We start from the raw sequence: 18,242 nt of genomic DNA on the forward strand, positions 1-18,242 counted from the left end.
TCCTCATTTCGAAGGTTCTGTGATTTGTCCTAGTCTACTTCAAGACTTTTACATATATCTTTTCTTCCATATTTTGAGAAGTTTGTAGTTTACTTTTGAGATCTTTGGCAAAGCTGCAGAAGACAGAGCAATCCCATGGTTTGTCTGACTTTTTATCTTCCTTTTGTTATTGAAACATAGATCATTTTTCCTTTATGAAATAATATATTTTAATTTCTTGATTTTTTCAGAAATTTGCTGATATAAACATTTTCATTTTATAATGCTCATTCCTAGCCAGGACTACTGAATTCTAGACACTTCCTAGTCCCAACTCAAGAGAAAACATTTTGAAAATCAACTAATTCAATTTATAATTCACCTCTCAACCATGAGTTCTTTTATCATACTCAATCTGGTTTCTAACTCTGCTATCACTTCATTCAATGTTATACTTACATTATACTGGAATTACATTGGGTAGAGACCTGGGTTCAAATTCAATTGGTACCACTTATTATATGTACTGTACAACTTTAGGCAAATTACTTAGCCTCTCTGAGCCTCAGTTTTCTCATTTGTAAGAGTGAGATCATATTTTCTTTACTTATTTCTGATATTTTTTGCTTATTTTGTGAGAATTAACAGAGATCATGTAAAAAGGCTTTGTGGACTTTAAAAAGTATCCAAATATAAAGCTTTATTGTTATTTCCTTCTGATTACCTTCCTTCACCCCCCAAATCTATCCCAGACATGCTTTACCACTATACCCACAGCTCATAGCTCTTCCTTCTTTCAAAACCATCTCAGATTTTGTTTTGCCCACAACCCTCCACTTGTAAATGGTGAATGAAAATACTCTCATATTACAGGTGAGGAAAATAAGACATACATAAGGAAAAATAAGATAAAATGAGGAAATAGCATGCTTGAGCAAGTAGTTTAAGTTTTAAACACACATATGATTGTAATATGCCTCCAATTCAAATAAAATTCCTCTAAAAGGCTGACAACACGTCATCTGAAAGATATCACAGAATTTTTTAGTTTCAAAGTAGTCTATCAATTAATGATATATAAATATACAATTATTTCAGATTTCAGGTAAGGACTGTTATATCATCAAACATTAAATGGTAATATTTCTCTAAAAGTTTTTTTAGTAATTATGCACTATATTTCTGACTCTTCTGAACTCAACTCTGAACTTTTCTGAACTCTGAGCAATTACCTTTTCTAGTTCTTGATCTTGCCGATTCATAAGTGTTTTCCAGTGTTCATAAAGCTCAACATCTTTGGTTTGAATGTCCTTCAAAGTTCCTTCTCTTAGAACACTTCCATCTTTCATGGCTATGATCTAAGGAAAGCACATATTAGAAGAATTGTGACCAAAATCCTTAATTGGCCAAGAGAATTATCTTTATCTCAGAAAGCATTTATATAATTGTAATATAAAAATTAATGAAATTTCTTTTAAACTCTTACCCAGTCAGCATGTGTTAGATATTGTAATTTGTGAGTCACAAGAACAAGTGTCCTCTTGTCATCTTGGAGAAATTTCAAAATCCCTTCCTGCATTAAGTGATCACTCAAGTGAATGTCCAAGGCAGAAAATGGATCATCCTACAACAAGTAAAATGGAGAGATGATGAAAAATTTTTATATTCTCTTTGTAACTAAATCCTCCAGAAAGCAGAAATACAAATAACTAAAGGCAGATTATCTCACAAATCCTATTTATAATAAACAGACTCTGAATAACTTTAAATTACAAAAAAGGTACTAAATTAAAAATGAAGCTATTATTTTCTCTTTCACTTAAAAACTAATTTAAAAAGTAAATAACAGTATTCGAAGTAGTTTGAATTCTTATGTATAGAATATCCAAGTTCAAAAACCAACATTACTTGACAACCTATAACAAAACATGAAAACAAAGAATGAAATGATAATTGGAGTTTATCAATTGAATGAAATGATAATTGGAGTTTATCAATAAACTTTATCAATAAAGTTTAAATAATAAAAATAGGTGTAGACTCTAGACCAAGATGGCAACATAGGAGGCTCCTGAATTTCTCTCCTACCATGGACACACCGAATATACAGCTACACATGGAGCAATTCCCTCTGAAAGAAATCCAGAAACTAGTTGAGTGATTCTGACACATTAAGCAACTGAGAAAATATATCAAAATAAGTAGGAAAGGCTGAGACACACTCTCGCCATAAACTCCACCCCTGGAAAATTCACAAATATGTGGAGATGAAACAACATGCTCCTGAACAACTAATGGGTCAAAGAAGAAATCAAAAGAGGAAATCAAAAACTATCTTGAGATGAATGAAAATGAAACACAACATATCAAAACTTATGGGATGCACCAAAAGCAGTTCTAAAAGAATTTTATAGCAATAAATGCCTATATTAAGAAAAAAGAAAGACCTCAAATAAACAACTTAACTTTACACCTCAAAAAAACTAGAAAAAAAGAACAAACTAAGCCCAAAGTTAGTAGAAGGAAGGAAATAACAAAGATCAGAGTGGAAATATATAAAATCCAGACTAACAAGACAACAGAAAAGATCAATGAAACTAGGAGCTGATTTTTTGCAAAGGTAAACAAAATGGATAAACCTTTAGCTAGGTTCACCAAGAAAAAATGAGAGGATTCAGATAAAATTATAAATGAAAAAGGCAACGTTACAATTCATACCACACAAATACAAGGGATCATAAGACTACTATGAAAAATGATATACCTACAGACTGGACACCTAAATGACATGGATAAATTCCTAGAAACAAACACCTACAGAAACTGAATCATGAAGAATTAGAAAATCTGAACAGACCAATTACTGGCAAGTGAGTTGAATCAGTAATCAAAAAACACAGCCTAACAAACAGAAGTCCAGGAACAGATGGCTTCAGTGGTGAATTCAACCAAACATTTAAAGAAGAATTAATACCAATCCTTCTCAAACTTTCCCAAAAAACAGAAGAGGAGAGAACACTTCCAAACTCATTTTACAAAGCTAGCATAAAGACACAACAAGAAAAGAAAATTACAGATCAATGTCTCTGATGAACATAGATGCAAAAGTTCTCAACAAAATATTAACAAACTGAATTCAACAGTCAGTAAAATATTCAAACACCATGACCAAGTTGGATTTATTCCAGGGATGCAAGGATGGTTCAACATTTGCAAATCAATGTGATACACCACAATAATAAAATGAAGGATAAAAATCATATGATAAACTCAATAGATGCAGAAAAAGCATTTGACAAGGTTCAACATTCAATCATGATAAAAATTCTGAATGAAGTAGGTATTGAGGGAACATACCTCAACATAATAAAGGTCATATATGACAAGCCCACAGCTAACATCATACTTAATGGTAAAAAGCTGAAAACTGTCCCTCTAAGATCAAGAACAATGCCAACTCTCACTACTTTTATTGAACATAGTACTGGAAGTCCTAGCCAGAGCAATTAGTCAAGAAAAAGAAATAAAAGACATCCAAATGGGAAAGGAAGAAGTAAAACTATCTCTATTTGCAGATGACATTTTTCTATAGAAGACCCTAAAGATTTCATCAAAAAACTAACAGAACTAATGAACGAGGTCAATAAAGTTGCAGGATACAAAATCAATATACCAAAATCAGTTGCACTTCTATACACTAATAACAAACTATCAGAAAGAGAAATTAGGAAAACAACCCCATTTGTAATTGCATCAAAAATAATAAAATGTTTAAGGAATAAACTTAATAAACTTAAGAATAAAATGTCTAAGGAATAAACTTAACCAAGGAGGTAAAAGACCTGTGCACTGAAAACTCTAAGACACTGATGAAAGAAACTGAAGAAAATACAAATAAATGGAAAGATGTCTTGTGCTCATGGATTGGAAAAATTAATATTGTTAAAATGTCCACACTACCAAAAATGATCTAGAGGTTCAATGCAATCCCTATCAAAATTCCAATGACATTTTTCACAGAAATGAATCAAACAATTCCAAACTTTGTATAGAACCACAAAAAACCCCTAATAACCAAAGCAGTCTTGAGAAAGAATAACAAAGCTGGAGGTATCATACTTCCTGATTTCAAACTGTATTACAAAGCTATCATAAACAAAACAGTATCTTACTGGCATAAAAACAGACACATAGATCAATGGAAAAAACACAGAGATCCCAGAAATAAACTCATGCACATATGGTCAATTAATTTACAACAAAGGGGCCAAGAATATACAATGGGGGAAGGATAGTCTCTTTGATAAATGGTGCTGGGAAAATTGGACAGCCACATGTAAAAAAAATGAACCTGGACTACTATCTTACATCACACATAAAAATCAGCTCAAAATGAATCAAAGACATGAACATAAGACCTGAAACCATAAAACTCCTAGGAGAAAACATAGTGGATAAGCTCCCTGACATTGGTCTTGGCAATGCTTTTTTAAAATTCTGATACCAAAAACAAAAGGAACAAATGCAAAAATAAACAAGTGAGACTGCATCAAACTAAAAAGATTTTGTACAGTAAAGGAAACCATCAATGAAATGAAAAGGCAACTTATGAAATGGGATAAAATATTTGCAAATCATATATATGATAAGTGGTTAATATCCAAAATATATACAGAACTCATACAACTCAATAGCAAAAAGACTCCAACAATCCAATTTAAAAATGGTCAGAGGATCTGAATAGATATTTTTCCAAAGAAGACATACAAATGGCCAACAAGAACATGAAAAGATGCTCAATATCTTTAATTATCTGGGAAATACAAATCAAACTATGAGATATCACCTCTCATCTGTTAGATAGGTTATTATCAAAAAGACAAGAAATAACCAGTGTTGGTGAGGATGTGGAGAAAAGAGCACTCTTGTGCACTGTTGGAAATGTAAATACGTGCAGCCACCATGGAAAAAAAGTACGGACGTTCCTCAAATTTTTAAAAATAGAACTACCATATGATCCAGCAATTCCACTTCTGGGTATTTATTTAAAGGAAATGAAATTATTATCTCAATGTTCATTAAGAACTTCCATGTTCATTATAGCATTATGTACAATAGCCAAGATATGGAAACAACCTAAATGTCCATCAATGGATGAATGGGTAAAGACAATGTGAAAAATTATTCATCCATAAAAAGGTAGGAAATTCTGCCATTTGTGATGGCATTGTGCCAAGTAAAATAAGTCAAACAGAGAAAAACAGATATTATATGCTCTCACTTATACATGGAATTCAAAATTTTAAAAAAAGTGAACTCATAAATTAAGAAAACAAATTGGTGTTTGCCAGAGGTGGGGGTGTGGGGTTGGGGAAAATGGGTGAAAGTGGTCAAAAGGTACAAACTTCCAGTTGTAAGATAAACATGTCCTCGGGATAGAATACATAGCACTACGACTATAGTTAATAATACTGTATTGCATATTTGAAAGTAGTTAACAGAGTAGATCTCTGACACTGGGCAATTTTTCAAACTCAGTCACTTCATCTGTAAAATGGGTATAATAAAGAGACCTGTCAGAGAGCACACAGGTTTGCTGCAAAGATCAAATAATGTTGTAAAAGTCTCTGTAAAATATTTTTAAAGCATTATTTTATTATTATTTTCTTATAAATAAAGCTGTGGTGATTAACTGTGCTAAACCCTTTAAAGCACCACAGTGAGAATTTAGTGACTTCCAGGAATCTCTTAACGAGGAAGAGTACAGTGGTTAAGGACACAGGCTATAGAATTAGATCACCTGGGTTTGTATCCTTGCTTCACTATACTACCTGTGTGACCTTGGATAAATTATCACTCAAAGCCTCAACATTATCATTGCATAAATAAAGGTAACATTAATAATAACAATATCAAACCTAATAGGGTTATTGTGAGGATGAAGTGAGTTCATGTACATAAAGTGTTTAGAATCATGAGTAGGTTATAAAAAGCCCTTAATAATGATTGCTATCATGTATATGGCTTCATTATGTGGCAACATGGCTTCATTATGTGGCACCTTGGTGTTGCAGTAAAATGTAACCTTTTATATAACTTAATAATAATCTAGAGTTGATGGATTGCTGATCATTTCTCACGATTCAGTTTGTGTATTAACATTCTGGGGAGATACTTTCTTTAAAGAGTGCAAGACAATTTGACAAATGGCCAAATCAGTGAATGGTCAATTCTTCACTTTCAGTAATATATTATTTATTTTTATATACATATATATGGTTCTCACTAATATAGTCTTTCCTGTATTCAATGAATATGTTTTAGTAATATACTCTTTATGGACACATTTTTGGAAATAACCTCTTAAAAATATATTCACTGATACAGCACATTTATAGATGCTACAAAGCTTTAAAAATAACTAATATGTTTGATATATAATCAAGATGTTTCACATGACTTTGATACAGTGTAAAGGCTAATTTGATAAAGGTTAACTAGAGATCAGAGCAAAATGTAAAACCTTAACTGATTATTTGTACAAGTAAGATCCTTAAAGATAGGAATAACAAAGGAGAAAACTTTGTTTCCTTTACCCAGCACATAAGACGGCACTGATGACATTCACTAACCATTGATGGATGGAAAGGAAGAAGGATGGAAGGAAGGAGAGAGGGAGGGAGGGAGAGAGGGAAAGGAAAGAAAAAGACAACACAGGTAGTAACTTGAGAGTAAAACTTTTTAAAAAATACCAGAGAATCTTAGCTGATCAGAAAAACAGTACTCAAAAGACATGGAGTTCTAGCCCAGACTGTATCACTCACTAGTCATTAGTCCTTGAGTAAGGCACTTGACCTTTCTATGTATAAGTTTCCTCACTTCACATGAGGATACCATCTACCCTAGCAGCACAGTCATAAGAATCAAATGAGATAATACTGAGATTCAAAGTGCTTTGTGAATTTTTAAACAATGGAAGTGTAAGATATTTTCATTTGGAGGAAATTATTAAAACACACCAACAGTATTCTGTTGCTGCTAAAACATTATTCAATTTTAGGCTACAATTAAGAAACTATAATATTTAGATCATAAGATCTATTAGTTTTAAGATTATGTGAGTTGATCAGAGTGCATCTAGAACACGCTTTTTCAAAGGGACTCTGACAAACACTATTACATCCAGAATTAAGAACAGGTAAAAAAAAAGTTATTAAAATTATATTATTGTCAAAGAATTAAAAATATTAAGCTTGTTTAGCCTAGAAAAAAGTAAATTAAGGCAAGTAATGACAATAATATTAAAATATTGAACTTTGGCTATATAAAAGAAATATATTTGCTGCTGCAGAAGCAGAATGGGAATCAATTAATGGAAAATACACAGAAGCATGGAGATTTCAATCACATAATAACATAATTTCAATCACATAATAACTTTCCAATAATGAAAGCTAGCTGCAGCAGGCAGAATAATGGTCCCCAAAGATGTCCATGTTCTAATTCTCAGAACTTGTGATTATGTTACCTTAATAGCAAATGGGACTTTGCAGATACACACATACCTCGTTTGATTGCACTTCACTTTATTGTGCTTTACAGAGTTGTGTATTTTTACAAATTGAAGAGTTGTGGCAACCCTGCGTCTAGCAAGTCTATCGGCGCTATTTCTCCAACAGCATTTGCTCACCTCATGTCTTTGTGTCACATTTTGGTAATTCTCACAATACTTTCAAACTTTTTCATTATTATTATGTTACAGTGATCTATGATCAAGGATCTTTGATGTTACTATTGCAAGAAGATTATCACTTACTGAAGGCTCAGATGATGGGTAGCATGTTTTATCAATGATGTATTTTTTAATTAAGGTATGTACATTGTTTTTTTAGACATAATACTATTGCACACTTACGAGATTACAGTATAGTAAACAAAACTTTTGTATGCACTGGGAAACCCAAAAATCACATGACTCACACTTTACTGCGATGCTCGCTTTATTATGATGATCTGGAACCAAACCTGCAATATCTCCAAGGTATGTCTATATGATTTAGATTAAAGACCTTGAGATGGGAAGATTATCCTGATGGGTCTAAACTAATTACATGAATCCTCGAAAGCAGAGAACTTCCCCAGATGTGAAGAGAGGGAGAAGTGAGTAGTAAAAATGGTCAGAGATGCTGGCTTTGAAGATGAAGGAAGGCCGCTGTGAGCCAAGGAATGTGGGCAACCTCTAGAGCTGGCAAAGGCAAGGAAGCCTTTTCTACCCGGTAGCCTCCAGAAGGGAACACAGCCCTGCAGACACTCTGATCTCAGCTGTGTGAGACCCATGTCAGATATCTAACCTACAGAACTATAGGATAATAAATTTGTATTGTGTAAACCACCAATTATGGCAATTTGTTATAGCAACCCACACACGGACCAACAAGGAAAGGATGCCTCAAAGATAAGCAATCTGTCTTCAGAGAGAGTCATCAAGAAGCTGTTAGAGATGATACGAAAAGCAATTCTATAATGAATGGCTGGGAATCCACAGTGTTAGCACTATGACTTCTTTGAATCCCATGATTCTACAACTGAAGTAAGGGTCATTAAATTGAAGGCAGTGGAATGAAATGGAGTAGAATACTACATTCAGAGAACCTCTGTCTCTTTCAGATTTCCAAGTCACTTGGTCCTCAGGTGGTTCAATCATTACTTGATCTCAAAGTTCAAGAAGTCATTCCTAGTTGCGGGTCCACCCATTATGAAAAGGATTTATAATTACGTAGGTTACAGCTAGATACTGGTATAGCTTTTATAGTGGTGTTTTCTGGAACATTTGGGGGACAGGTATTCTTAGGGACATTAACCTGAAGTGCACTTCCACCACTATGTCCAAATTCTACTCCCATCCCCAGTAATGGATCCAAATTTAGTGGAAAACTCCACGAAATTTGAAGATATTCGATTTTAGATGGAGTGAAAACTCTAAAGGAGGTTGGAGAACCAGATTTATAAATGGTTAATAACTGCACAGAAGGAGAAAGCAGGGGAAGGATGTATTTACATAGGCTGCTGGTCTCTAATATAAACTGTCTATTTGTAAGCTAAGTTATTTTGGCTACATCCTTCTGGAGAAACCAAACTAGAGCAAATTCATAATCAACATAATCATCAAATTTTATTTGTGGATCCATAGGTAGAAGCAAGTTATCAACCCAGGATATAAATACAAGACAATCATCTATGGAGCTTTTTTAAGATACAGATTCTAAACTCTGCCTTTATAGACTATGATTCAGTAGGTCTAGGCTAGTATCAAGATTTCTAAGAATAATTTCAGGAAGCTTCACAGATATATCTTATCCACAGCCTGAGTTGCATACTTACTAACCCCTATGTCCACCAAGAGTATATTTTCCAGCCCCTCTTTTTTTGCTAGCAAATATAAATGAGAAGACCTATGATCCTGTCCAGTTCATCCAGCACCATCCATACTCTTTCACTAATGATCCTCATGATTTAAAAACTCATATAAGTAACCATTTCGGCACCTCAGTCCCTCTGGATCCCCCAACTCTCATCTTGATGTTGATTTGATTTGTACTCAGAGGATCTGTCTCCCTTTAATTCTCTGTAATTTCACAAGTTAAACTGTCTTTCCTTGAGTTACTTGACTTGTCTCTTTAAAGACTCATTTGTCCAGAGGGAAAAATGAAATAGAAAGAAACGAAAAGGCCATATTCTTACCAAGAAGACAATGTTGGTATTTTGATAGAGAGCTCGGGCCACACAGATTCTTTGCCTCTGACCCCCACTCAAGTTGATGCCCTAGAGAAGAAATATCCATAAACATCCACCTTTTATATTAGTAGATGATCTGTTGATAAAAAAATTCCCTTTAAAATACAAACTTCTCTAAAAGAATCTTCAATTAATGGTAATTTATTAATTAAATTGTGATAACATTAGTAAGATAAAATGCAAGCTGTTTAGTGGTCAATACTTGAATTATATTAAGGTAATTTCTGACTGATAACATTAATCCTCTTTTCACTCTGATAGAGAACTCTGCTGCACCAAAGCATTAATAACCATAAACCAAGGTGAGTGCTGAAGATGCAAGTAATCCCCAAATTGTTTCTAGTTTCATGAATTGTGTCTGTAGTATACTGAACACATGCCTCTTAAATTCAATATTACAAGTTTTGTTCAACAGAACTACACAGCAATATGCTTTTATAATCAAGTACTGATTATAAAAATTTGAAAAACTAGTATTTATTGAGCATTTAGTATGCGCCAGGCTGGTGTGAATGGCTTTCCATTCCTTATTTCTATTATTCGTCAGAGCAATTTCAACGTGTAGGCATTATTCCCCACATGGAAATGAAGACTCAGAGAAGTCCAGGTCATGTCTTAAGCACTCTACTAAGTTACAATAAAGAACAGCCATGAATAACACAGACTACAGAGTTGGACCAATCCCACCTGCACCAATGACTCTGACTGGGCAAGTTCCTTAACCTTTCTCAGCCTTGGTCTTCTTGGCTGCAATACACTGATAACAAAACACCCATATAACAGATTTGCTGTAAAAGTAAATAATGCTCATAAAGCCTTTTGCCCAGTACTTGCCGCCTATAAGAGTCAAAAATTTTAGCCAACATTGCTATAAATGATTACATACAGGTATAAATATTTTTTCAGCTAGTCACAGAACAGTATGATGCCAATGTAAAACCTGTTTACACAAAGGAAAAAGAACCTTTTAACAGGAATAAATGGATGTTGACAAGAGTGGAAGAAGTTGTCAGAAGCAATCTCAGTTTCCAAACCAATTTAAAGTAAACTCCAAATAAGTAAAAATACACTTGATCAAAGTCAGGGACTGATTCCCTTCCCTTGAGAACTCTCAAGCAGCTAGCAAAATGTGAAGTGTATGCTAGCACAGGAGTACGTAAGCACAGGAGTCCTTAGGTTAGTCAACAAATACCTAAGAGGCGTGGCATCAAGAACTCCTGTGCTCTTGTTCCCAGAACTTGTCACTCAGAAAACACATAATTCCAGAGCTCTCAGATTTTTCCTGCTCCATGAAAGGTTAAAGACAACCGGAAGACTTTCTAGATTTGTGTTCATTGTTTAATTAAACTACATACACATAGCTTACCCTCTCTCCAATTTCAGTTTGGTCTCCGAATGGTAGTAAGTCAATATCCGGCTGAAGAGAACAGGCATCTGTGACAGCTTTGTACCTTTGGGAGAAAACATTTTGAGTTTTTAGATCACTATTAATATACTGCCCATAAACTAAGTCCCAGGTCCAATGTCTTGGAAGCTGAAATAAAACACTTATTGAACAATTTACTATATACTAGCCTCTACACTAGGCTTGTAGATACAAAGATAAATAGATATTTGTTCCCACTTTTATAAAACTATTAACAAGGATCTACTGTATAGCAGAGGGAACTATATTCAATGTCTTGTAATAACGTATAATGGAAAAGAATTTGAAAAAGAATAGATATAAATAAGTACAACTAAATCACTTTGCTGTATACCTGAAACTAACACAACATTGTAAATTATACTTCAGTGAAAAAAGTGGTTAAAATTCTTTTTAAAAAACTATTAAATGGAGCAGAAGATTGACATAGAACCATATAATAAAAATGTACCTTGTTAGGTACTGAACATTATAGATGGGTAGGTATAAAGTGCTCCTAGAATACACAGGAAGAAATGACCGACTGCTCTGAGAAATTAGTGACGTCTTTGAGAGGGGGCGAGTTGTAAGGTGTATCCAGAAAGATAAGCTGTAATTTGCCAGGAATGAAAATGAGGGAAGGGAGGCTTAAGGAACTTCAGGAAGGTGAACAAGTTCACGGTGCATGTAAGGGATAAGAGGAGGCTCACTGGGGCTAAAGCATGGGTTATAGGTGGGGAATCTGTGTCCACAATCATGATGCTGAAAGGGAGGAGAAAACGGAAGACGATGAGGACTGGTGTACTCAAGTTGACCTAAGGCTGGATCTGGAAATTGGACGGACTGGAAATACAGGGAAGCATGGGCACTGGGAGTGCTAGGGAAAATATCCATGATTTCATTTTCTCAATCACCTGGTCTTAAAATATTCAAGTCATTCTTGATTCTTCCCTTTTCTTCTCCCTGCTCTTATTTTGTCCATTCTTATTCTAGAATGCTTTTCTGTCAACCATCTCTTCTTCTTCCATTTCTACAGTCACTGCCAAGTGCAGGCAACAAACACAGCATGCCTGGATCATTATCTCAACAAACTTCTAAATGTCTTTTTGCTCCTAATACAGATTCATCCCACATAAATCTCTTATGACACTGCCAGATCACATTTACTTTGTTAGTCCCCTTTCTAACACTTGCTGTGCCTCCTGAGAATGTCAGATTTATATCCGGCTGGCTTTTAAGGCACTTGACTGTCTCATCTCAGCCTTCCTTTACAATCTAGTTTGCTGCCATCAATACACACAGATCCCTGTCTGGTTTGTTCCCAGGCCCCAAACAATCCCATGTAATTTGAGTTTTTCCTCCCCCACTTTCCTCTCCCTTCCCCCTTCCTCTTGCTTCTCCCCAGACCTAATTTTCCTTAACATTCAGAACCCAGCTCAGGGTCTTAGGACACTCCCTACCCCTCATGCAGGTGGCTTAAGGAAAGGGTCTTGCCTTTGTACACTCCAGCAGGTGTTTAAAAGATGACTGAAAGAGGACGTATTCTGGCTGCTCCGAGTAACCAGACCCCTCAGATCCCGTATTCCTTTTCTTCTGTCCACGGTTAACCCTTCTTCTGCTCCTTACTGAGATTTTTCTTCTGTTTATCAACAACCTCAGCACCATGCCCACCCCCTCCACACACATACACACACACTTCGGTTTCGGCTGTTTATTTTTGGTGTACAAATTCTTCTCAATAATTGTATAGGATGGGCTGAAACTTCCAACGAGGCTTCTCTTACAAGAGTTGACTTAATAGACCAGGTGATGAGGATGGATGCAGGGCAAACAGAGAAGAAAGGAAGTCCTGATACAAAGACTCCAGAACCAGGGGATAAGGGTGGGGGGATAAATTGGGAGACTGGGATTGACATATACACTCTACTATATGTAAAATAGATAACTAATAAGAACCTGCTCTATAGCACAGGGAACTCTACTCAATACTCTGTAATGGCCTATGTGGGAAAAGAATCTAAAAAAGAGTGGATATATGTATATGTATAACTGGTTCACTTTGCTGTACACCTGAAACTAACACAACATTGTAAATCAACTATAATCCCATAAAAATTTAAAACAAAAAGACTCCAGAAACCGTGAACCAAAGATAGGAATTAGAAATAGTTGCTCATTTGAGTTCTAAATTTTATACATTCAAAATTACCTCTGTTTGTTGAAAGGACTTCCAAAGGTAATATTTTCTTCCACTGTAGCATTTAATAGCCAAGGCTTTTGAGCTGCGTAAGCCACAGAATACCTGTTCCTACTGGAAAATGGAAAAGAAAAACAAAACACAGCAAGGGTGCTGTGCTGAATCTGTATTTTAGGATAACAAAGAAAAATGAAAGTTGATAAAATATCTCAAAGACAGAAATGGGGAACTTCTAAAAGAGAACATTTTAACCACCATCAACCTTATTAATTAATGGTTAAATATTCCACTAAATTAAAGGGATGAGAACTTAATTAAAACAACACACAAGGTGCAAATTTTATTTTGGTATGCTAAAGAAGTATTTTATGGTATGAACGATTAATTAAAATGTTATTTTTTTAAATGACTATAATTTTTTAAATAATTTAAAGATAAATAGCAATTAACTCTCTAATAGCCACGGATATTTTATTTTATATTACAAGCATTTTACATAACTCTGAATTTTATATGAATATCTTTAAAAAGATGTGAATTAATACTGTAATTATAGTATGTGTTTGTGGCTTAATTGCATGAACATATTTTAAAGTAATAGATAATATTAATAGATAATATAAATATTTCAAAACAAAGAGTGATCTTGAGGAGTCCATTTCAATAATGAAACTACACATTTAAAAACCACATATTTCAATACATATTGAAATAGTTTATTTTTAAAAAATGATAGCCTCCTCCCTGTCCCCCATTTTTTTGGCTTGCAAATTCTACCAGATGTCTATACATCAGATTTTAATTTGCAATAATTAGGAAAATGCATGTGAGTTGAAGATACAGAAGATGATGAGATTGGGGTAGGGAAGGGGTCAACTTAAAATTCACACTTCCACAGTTAGTTTATGGTCTGTAAATATTAATTAAGGAATTAAGGTTAAAAGAGAATAAAGTTAAGAGAAAAAAGTAAGAAATGCTCAGAGATCATCCTGAAACATTATGTTTTAGGAGTTTAGAAGGCATGATAATATATAGTATGCTAGCAGTCTCTTAGAAAACCATCTGTGTGGTAAAACAGTGGTTCCCAACCTCTGGCATGTCTGTTTCCCCCCTCCCTGCCCCGGGTCCTTTAAGGTTTTTTTGTTTTGTTTTGTTTTTTGTTTTTAATGGATGAAGCACTTGGCTCTCCAGCTCCAGCTTAGAAGCAGATCCCATCACATTTTAACTCATACACAATATACATATTAATTCTTATGCAATTTTATTTTATGAAATCCCAAATCCAATTCGCTAAGAACATTTGAGTTTCAGCCAAAGTTGAGACCCATGTGACTCATGGAGAAGATAACAGTTGACACAATGGGCCATTTTGTTCGGCAAATTAATTCTTTTAGCAACCTCCAAATGTTGGGAACTACTGCTACTGGAAATATTGCTAGCGCATTTTAATAAATGACTTTGTGCATTATCAGAATGAATAAAATGACTAGGAGTAAGAGATGGAGTATCAGGTAAAGTCTGATGAAGGAAGTTACTCTTATTAAACGCAGATTAAAATAGAAATAATACCTTCTGGTTGCTTCAAAAGAAGGTTCAGATTCATTTACACTGCAAGTGTGGCAAACAATGTTCATTAATTATGAAATATAAATATAGAATGAATGAGTGTACATATCAGGTAAAAGATAAACATTGAACATATAAAATAGCTACATTTCCCAAATAGTTTTTGATATGAGTCTTAAAGACAAACCAGATAAATGACTGTCTTCTTTTACATCTTCATCAGTGAGGAAATAATTACGTAGTAAGCTTCCAAAAGAAGGACAGCACTGTTCTCCTTCATATATAATTTGGGTTCATACAATGGACATGTTCTAGCCCCATCTCTGCTCCAACTACCTGTGTAGATTTAGGTAAACTTTGCAGAACAGTTTCCTAGTTTATACAAGAATTTGATGTTTCCAAGTGCTCCTTACCTTTAATATTTGAATTTAATCTATCTAAATTCCTAATCAGTTACCCTAAGGCATAACAAGAAATACTTTTTGCTCTCTAAACTTGAAGGGTTTAGACACAGCCTGGCCCTTAAGGAACTGGTAAGAAAGACGGACACGCACAATGCATGGTCACACTGCAACATTTGGGTATAATTAATTACTGATTGATATTATATATGTAAAACAAGGTGTTTGGCTAATTAAATTTAGTTATATCTATTTCATTGGGGAAAAAAACACCCAAGGACCTATTTTTTTTATTATTCTAAATTTTAATATTTTAGTTGAACTCCATCATTCTGAATTCAAAAACCACACACATAATTAAAGTCTACAAGAACTCCAAGAATAGATCCTATTTCACTTTGGAAAGCATCATATGCTTTTGTGGAGAAAATGTACCTAAGTACATTACTTGGTGATGTTTGGCTTAGTGTTTCTAATGATAAGATTTTCACAACTGCACATTTCTGATGACATCATGGGGTGGTTAATAGAGGTATGGAAAAACAATCTCAGACTAAAACTTCCCTCTCAATAATGATTATTCTCTGATTTAAGTTGCTCATAAAAATAATGAAATGCACAATTTCCCAAGTGATATTTTCCACACAATATGCTTTAGATGGCAAAAATTTTGGATTTTATTTTATTATTTTTAGTGGTAAAAAAACCAATAAATGAACTCAATGGTTTTATTTAATCTGAGGAAGAGAAAAAACAGATGAGGAAGAGCAGGTGTATGACAGAAATTAATGAATTGATTTACCTATCGGCCATCCGGGTGGAAATGCCCATCAGACACTTGAAAATGTCAGCCCGAACTGGAGATATGAATTTGGAAGTCACCAATTTTTTTCAATTACTATTAATTAACTCCAACTATATGTATTTAATATCAATTGAAAAATATTTATTGATCACCCCCTAGTGCCAAAATACTAGAGATACAGTAAACAAAGAAAAGTCATTCCTTCTTTCATGTTGCTTTCTGTTTGGTGGGAGCGTGACAAGGGAATAAACACCATGACAGGTGAAGCAAAAGGTGATATTAGAGCACAGATGAAGGACAGCCAATCCACCTTTGGCAAACCAGGGTAAATAGAGGAGTTGATGCCAGAGGGATAAGAGGGGGCTAGATGGAGAAAAGGTGAAGAATATTTCAGACCAAATAAAATACATATTGGATGACCTTAAAGTATCCTGGTCATACAAGGAGCTGATATAAATTTACCATTTCTGAAATGTGGGTGTCAATGGTGAGAGAAGAAAAGTATGAATTTTGAAAACAAGTGGTGAACAGCCATAGCAAAGGAGCTCATAAACCGTTTTACAGAGTTTGAACTTTTCCACAGAGCCACAGAAAACACTAAAAGAATTTAAACAAGAAAGAGATAACACGTTCAGTTTATAAATATCACTCCAGTTGCAGAAAGTAACAAATAAATTGGAGGAAGATGGGAGGTAATACAGAGAGCCTTGAAGGCTGTGAGATACTGGAGATGAGAAGGCAGTGCCCTGACTTTGGGTGATGGTGAATGAATGAAGAGAAGTGGACACGTTCAAAGATACCTAGGATTATGTGATTGACAAGATGGGAAGGGATGGAAGGGAGGAAGGAGTGACAGACAGGGGACACAGATGAGGAAATGCATATGGTGGGGGAAGATATAAAATTCAGAATCAGACACATTCTGTTTGAGATACCTAAGGGAGGTCAGAATGACCATGGCCAGAAAGCAGAATTTGAAGCTCAGGAGAGAGATCTGGTAAACAAATGAAGCCTTTGGGATGATTTTCCTTCATAATATATGCCTTAGATCCCAAGGACTTTGGATTCCTTCCTTTACTAGTGAAAAGCCAATAAATGACTTCAACAATGCTAGCTTACCACAACGAAGTGAACAAAGCAGCAGGAGTAGATAGAGGAAACTAAAATCATGGGAAGCTATGTGATGGCCCAGCAAATATATAGAGAGGCAGAAAAGAAGGGGACAAAGACGGAACCTTGAAAAACATCACTATTTAACAAATGGCCAAGGAAGAGACATCTGCAGAAGGGATTGAGAGGAGCAGGCAAAAGTTCTAAGAGGAAAACTTGACTATGAGTTTCACTGGAAACTAAGCAAGGAAACCTTCTGAAGAAGAAAGGTATGGGCAACAACGTCAAGTGGACAGGAGGTCAAAGGGGGAAGGGGAGGGTGGGACAAATTGGGAGATTAGGAATGACACACATACACTACCATGCATAAACTAGATAGCTAGCGGGAACCTGCTGTATAGCACAGGGAGCTCAGCTTGGTGCTCTGTGATGACATAGATGGGTGGGATGGGGGGGCTGGGAGGGAGGTCCAAGAGGGAGGGGATATAGGTGTACATATAGCTGATTCACTTTGTTGTACAGCAGAAACTAACACAACATTGTAAAGCAATTATACTCCAATAAAAAATAAATAAATTTTTTTAAAGTGCACAGTGAATTTAATAACTAGGATGGCACTGATGGACTGGATAAGAATAGTTTCAGTGGAGTGGCAGAGGTAGACATGAGACTGTAGTAGACTGAGGTGAGAGGAGAATAAAAGGAACTGGAGGGAAAGAGGAAAGACCTTTATTAATTTATTTAAAATATTTATTTATTTTGGCTGCACCAGGTCTTAGTTGGGGCATGCAGATTCTTAGTTGCGGCATGCGTGCAGGATCTAGTTCCCCAACCAGGGATCAAACCTGGGTCCACTGCATTGGGAGCATGAAGTCTTACCCACTGGACCACCAGGGAAGTCCCAGGAAAGGCCTTTTTATCTACAAAAAGAAGGTGAGAGAGTGGTAGTTGAAAGGGGCTGTGGGCTGAGATTAGGAAGATAAT

At 35.0% G+C, this 18,242-nt stretch overlaps 1 protein-coding gene across 3 annotated transcripts in view; it reads right to left on the reverse strand.

The window, feature by feature from the left end:
- ABCC9 (ATP binding cassette subfamily C member 9) overlaps nucleotides 1–18,242 on the reverse strand; it is a 140,680-nt gene that overhangs the window by 55,180 nt on the left and 67,258 nt on the right. For 2 of the 3 annotated variants that reach the window (XM_060111829.1, XM_060111831.1), the window contains exons 17-22: nucleotides 14,946–14,984; nucleotides 13,389–13,490; nucleotides 11,141–11,225; nucleotides 9,721–9,801; nucleotides 1,466–1,603; nucleotides 1,212–1,337 (exon numbers count right to left, since the gene is read on the reverse strand). In XM_060111829.1, coding sequence (XP_059967812.1) covers nucleotides 1,212–1,337; nucleotides 1,466–1,603; nucleotides 9,721–9,801; nucleotides 11,141–11,225; nucleotides 13,389–13,490; nucleotides 14,946–14,984 — 571 coding nt within the window. The remainder of the gene's footprint in view (nucleotides 1–1,211; nucleotides 1,338–1,465; nucleotides 1,604–9,720; nucleotides 9,802–11,140; nucleotides 11,226–13,388; nucleotides 13,491–14,945; nucleotides 14,985–18,242) is intronic. The other variant, XM_060111832.1, reaches the window with a different exon arrangement.

This window comes from Mesoplodon densirostris, chromosome 11 (genome assembly GCF_025265405.1).
Source record: "Mesoplodon densirostris isolate mMesDen1 chromosome 11, mMesDen1 primary haplotype, whole genome shotgun sequence".
Lineage (NCBI taxonomy): Eukaryota > Metazoa > Chordata > Mammalia > Artiodactyla > Ziphiidae > Mesoplodon > Mesoplodon densirostris.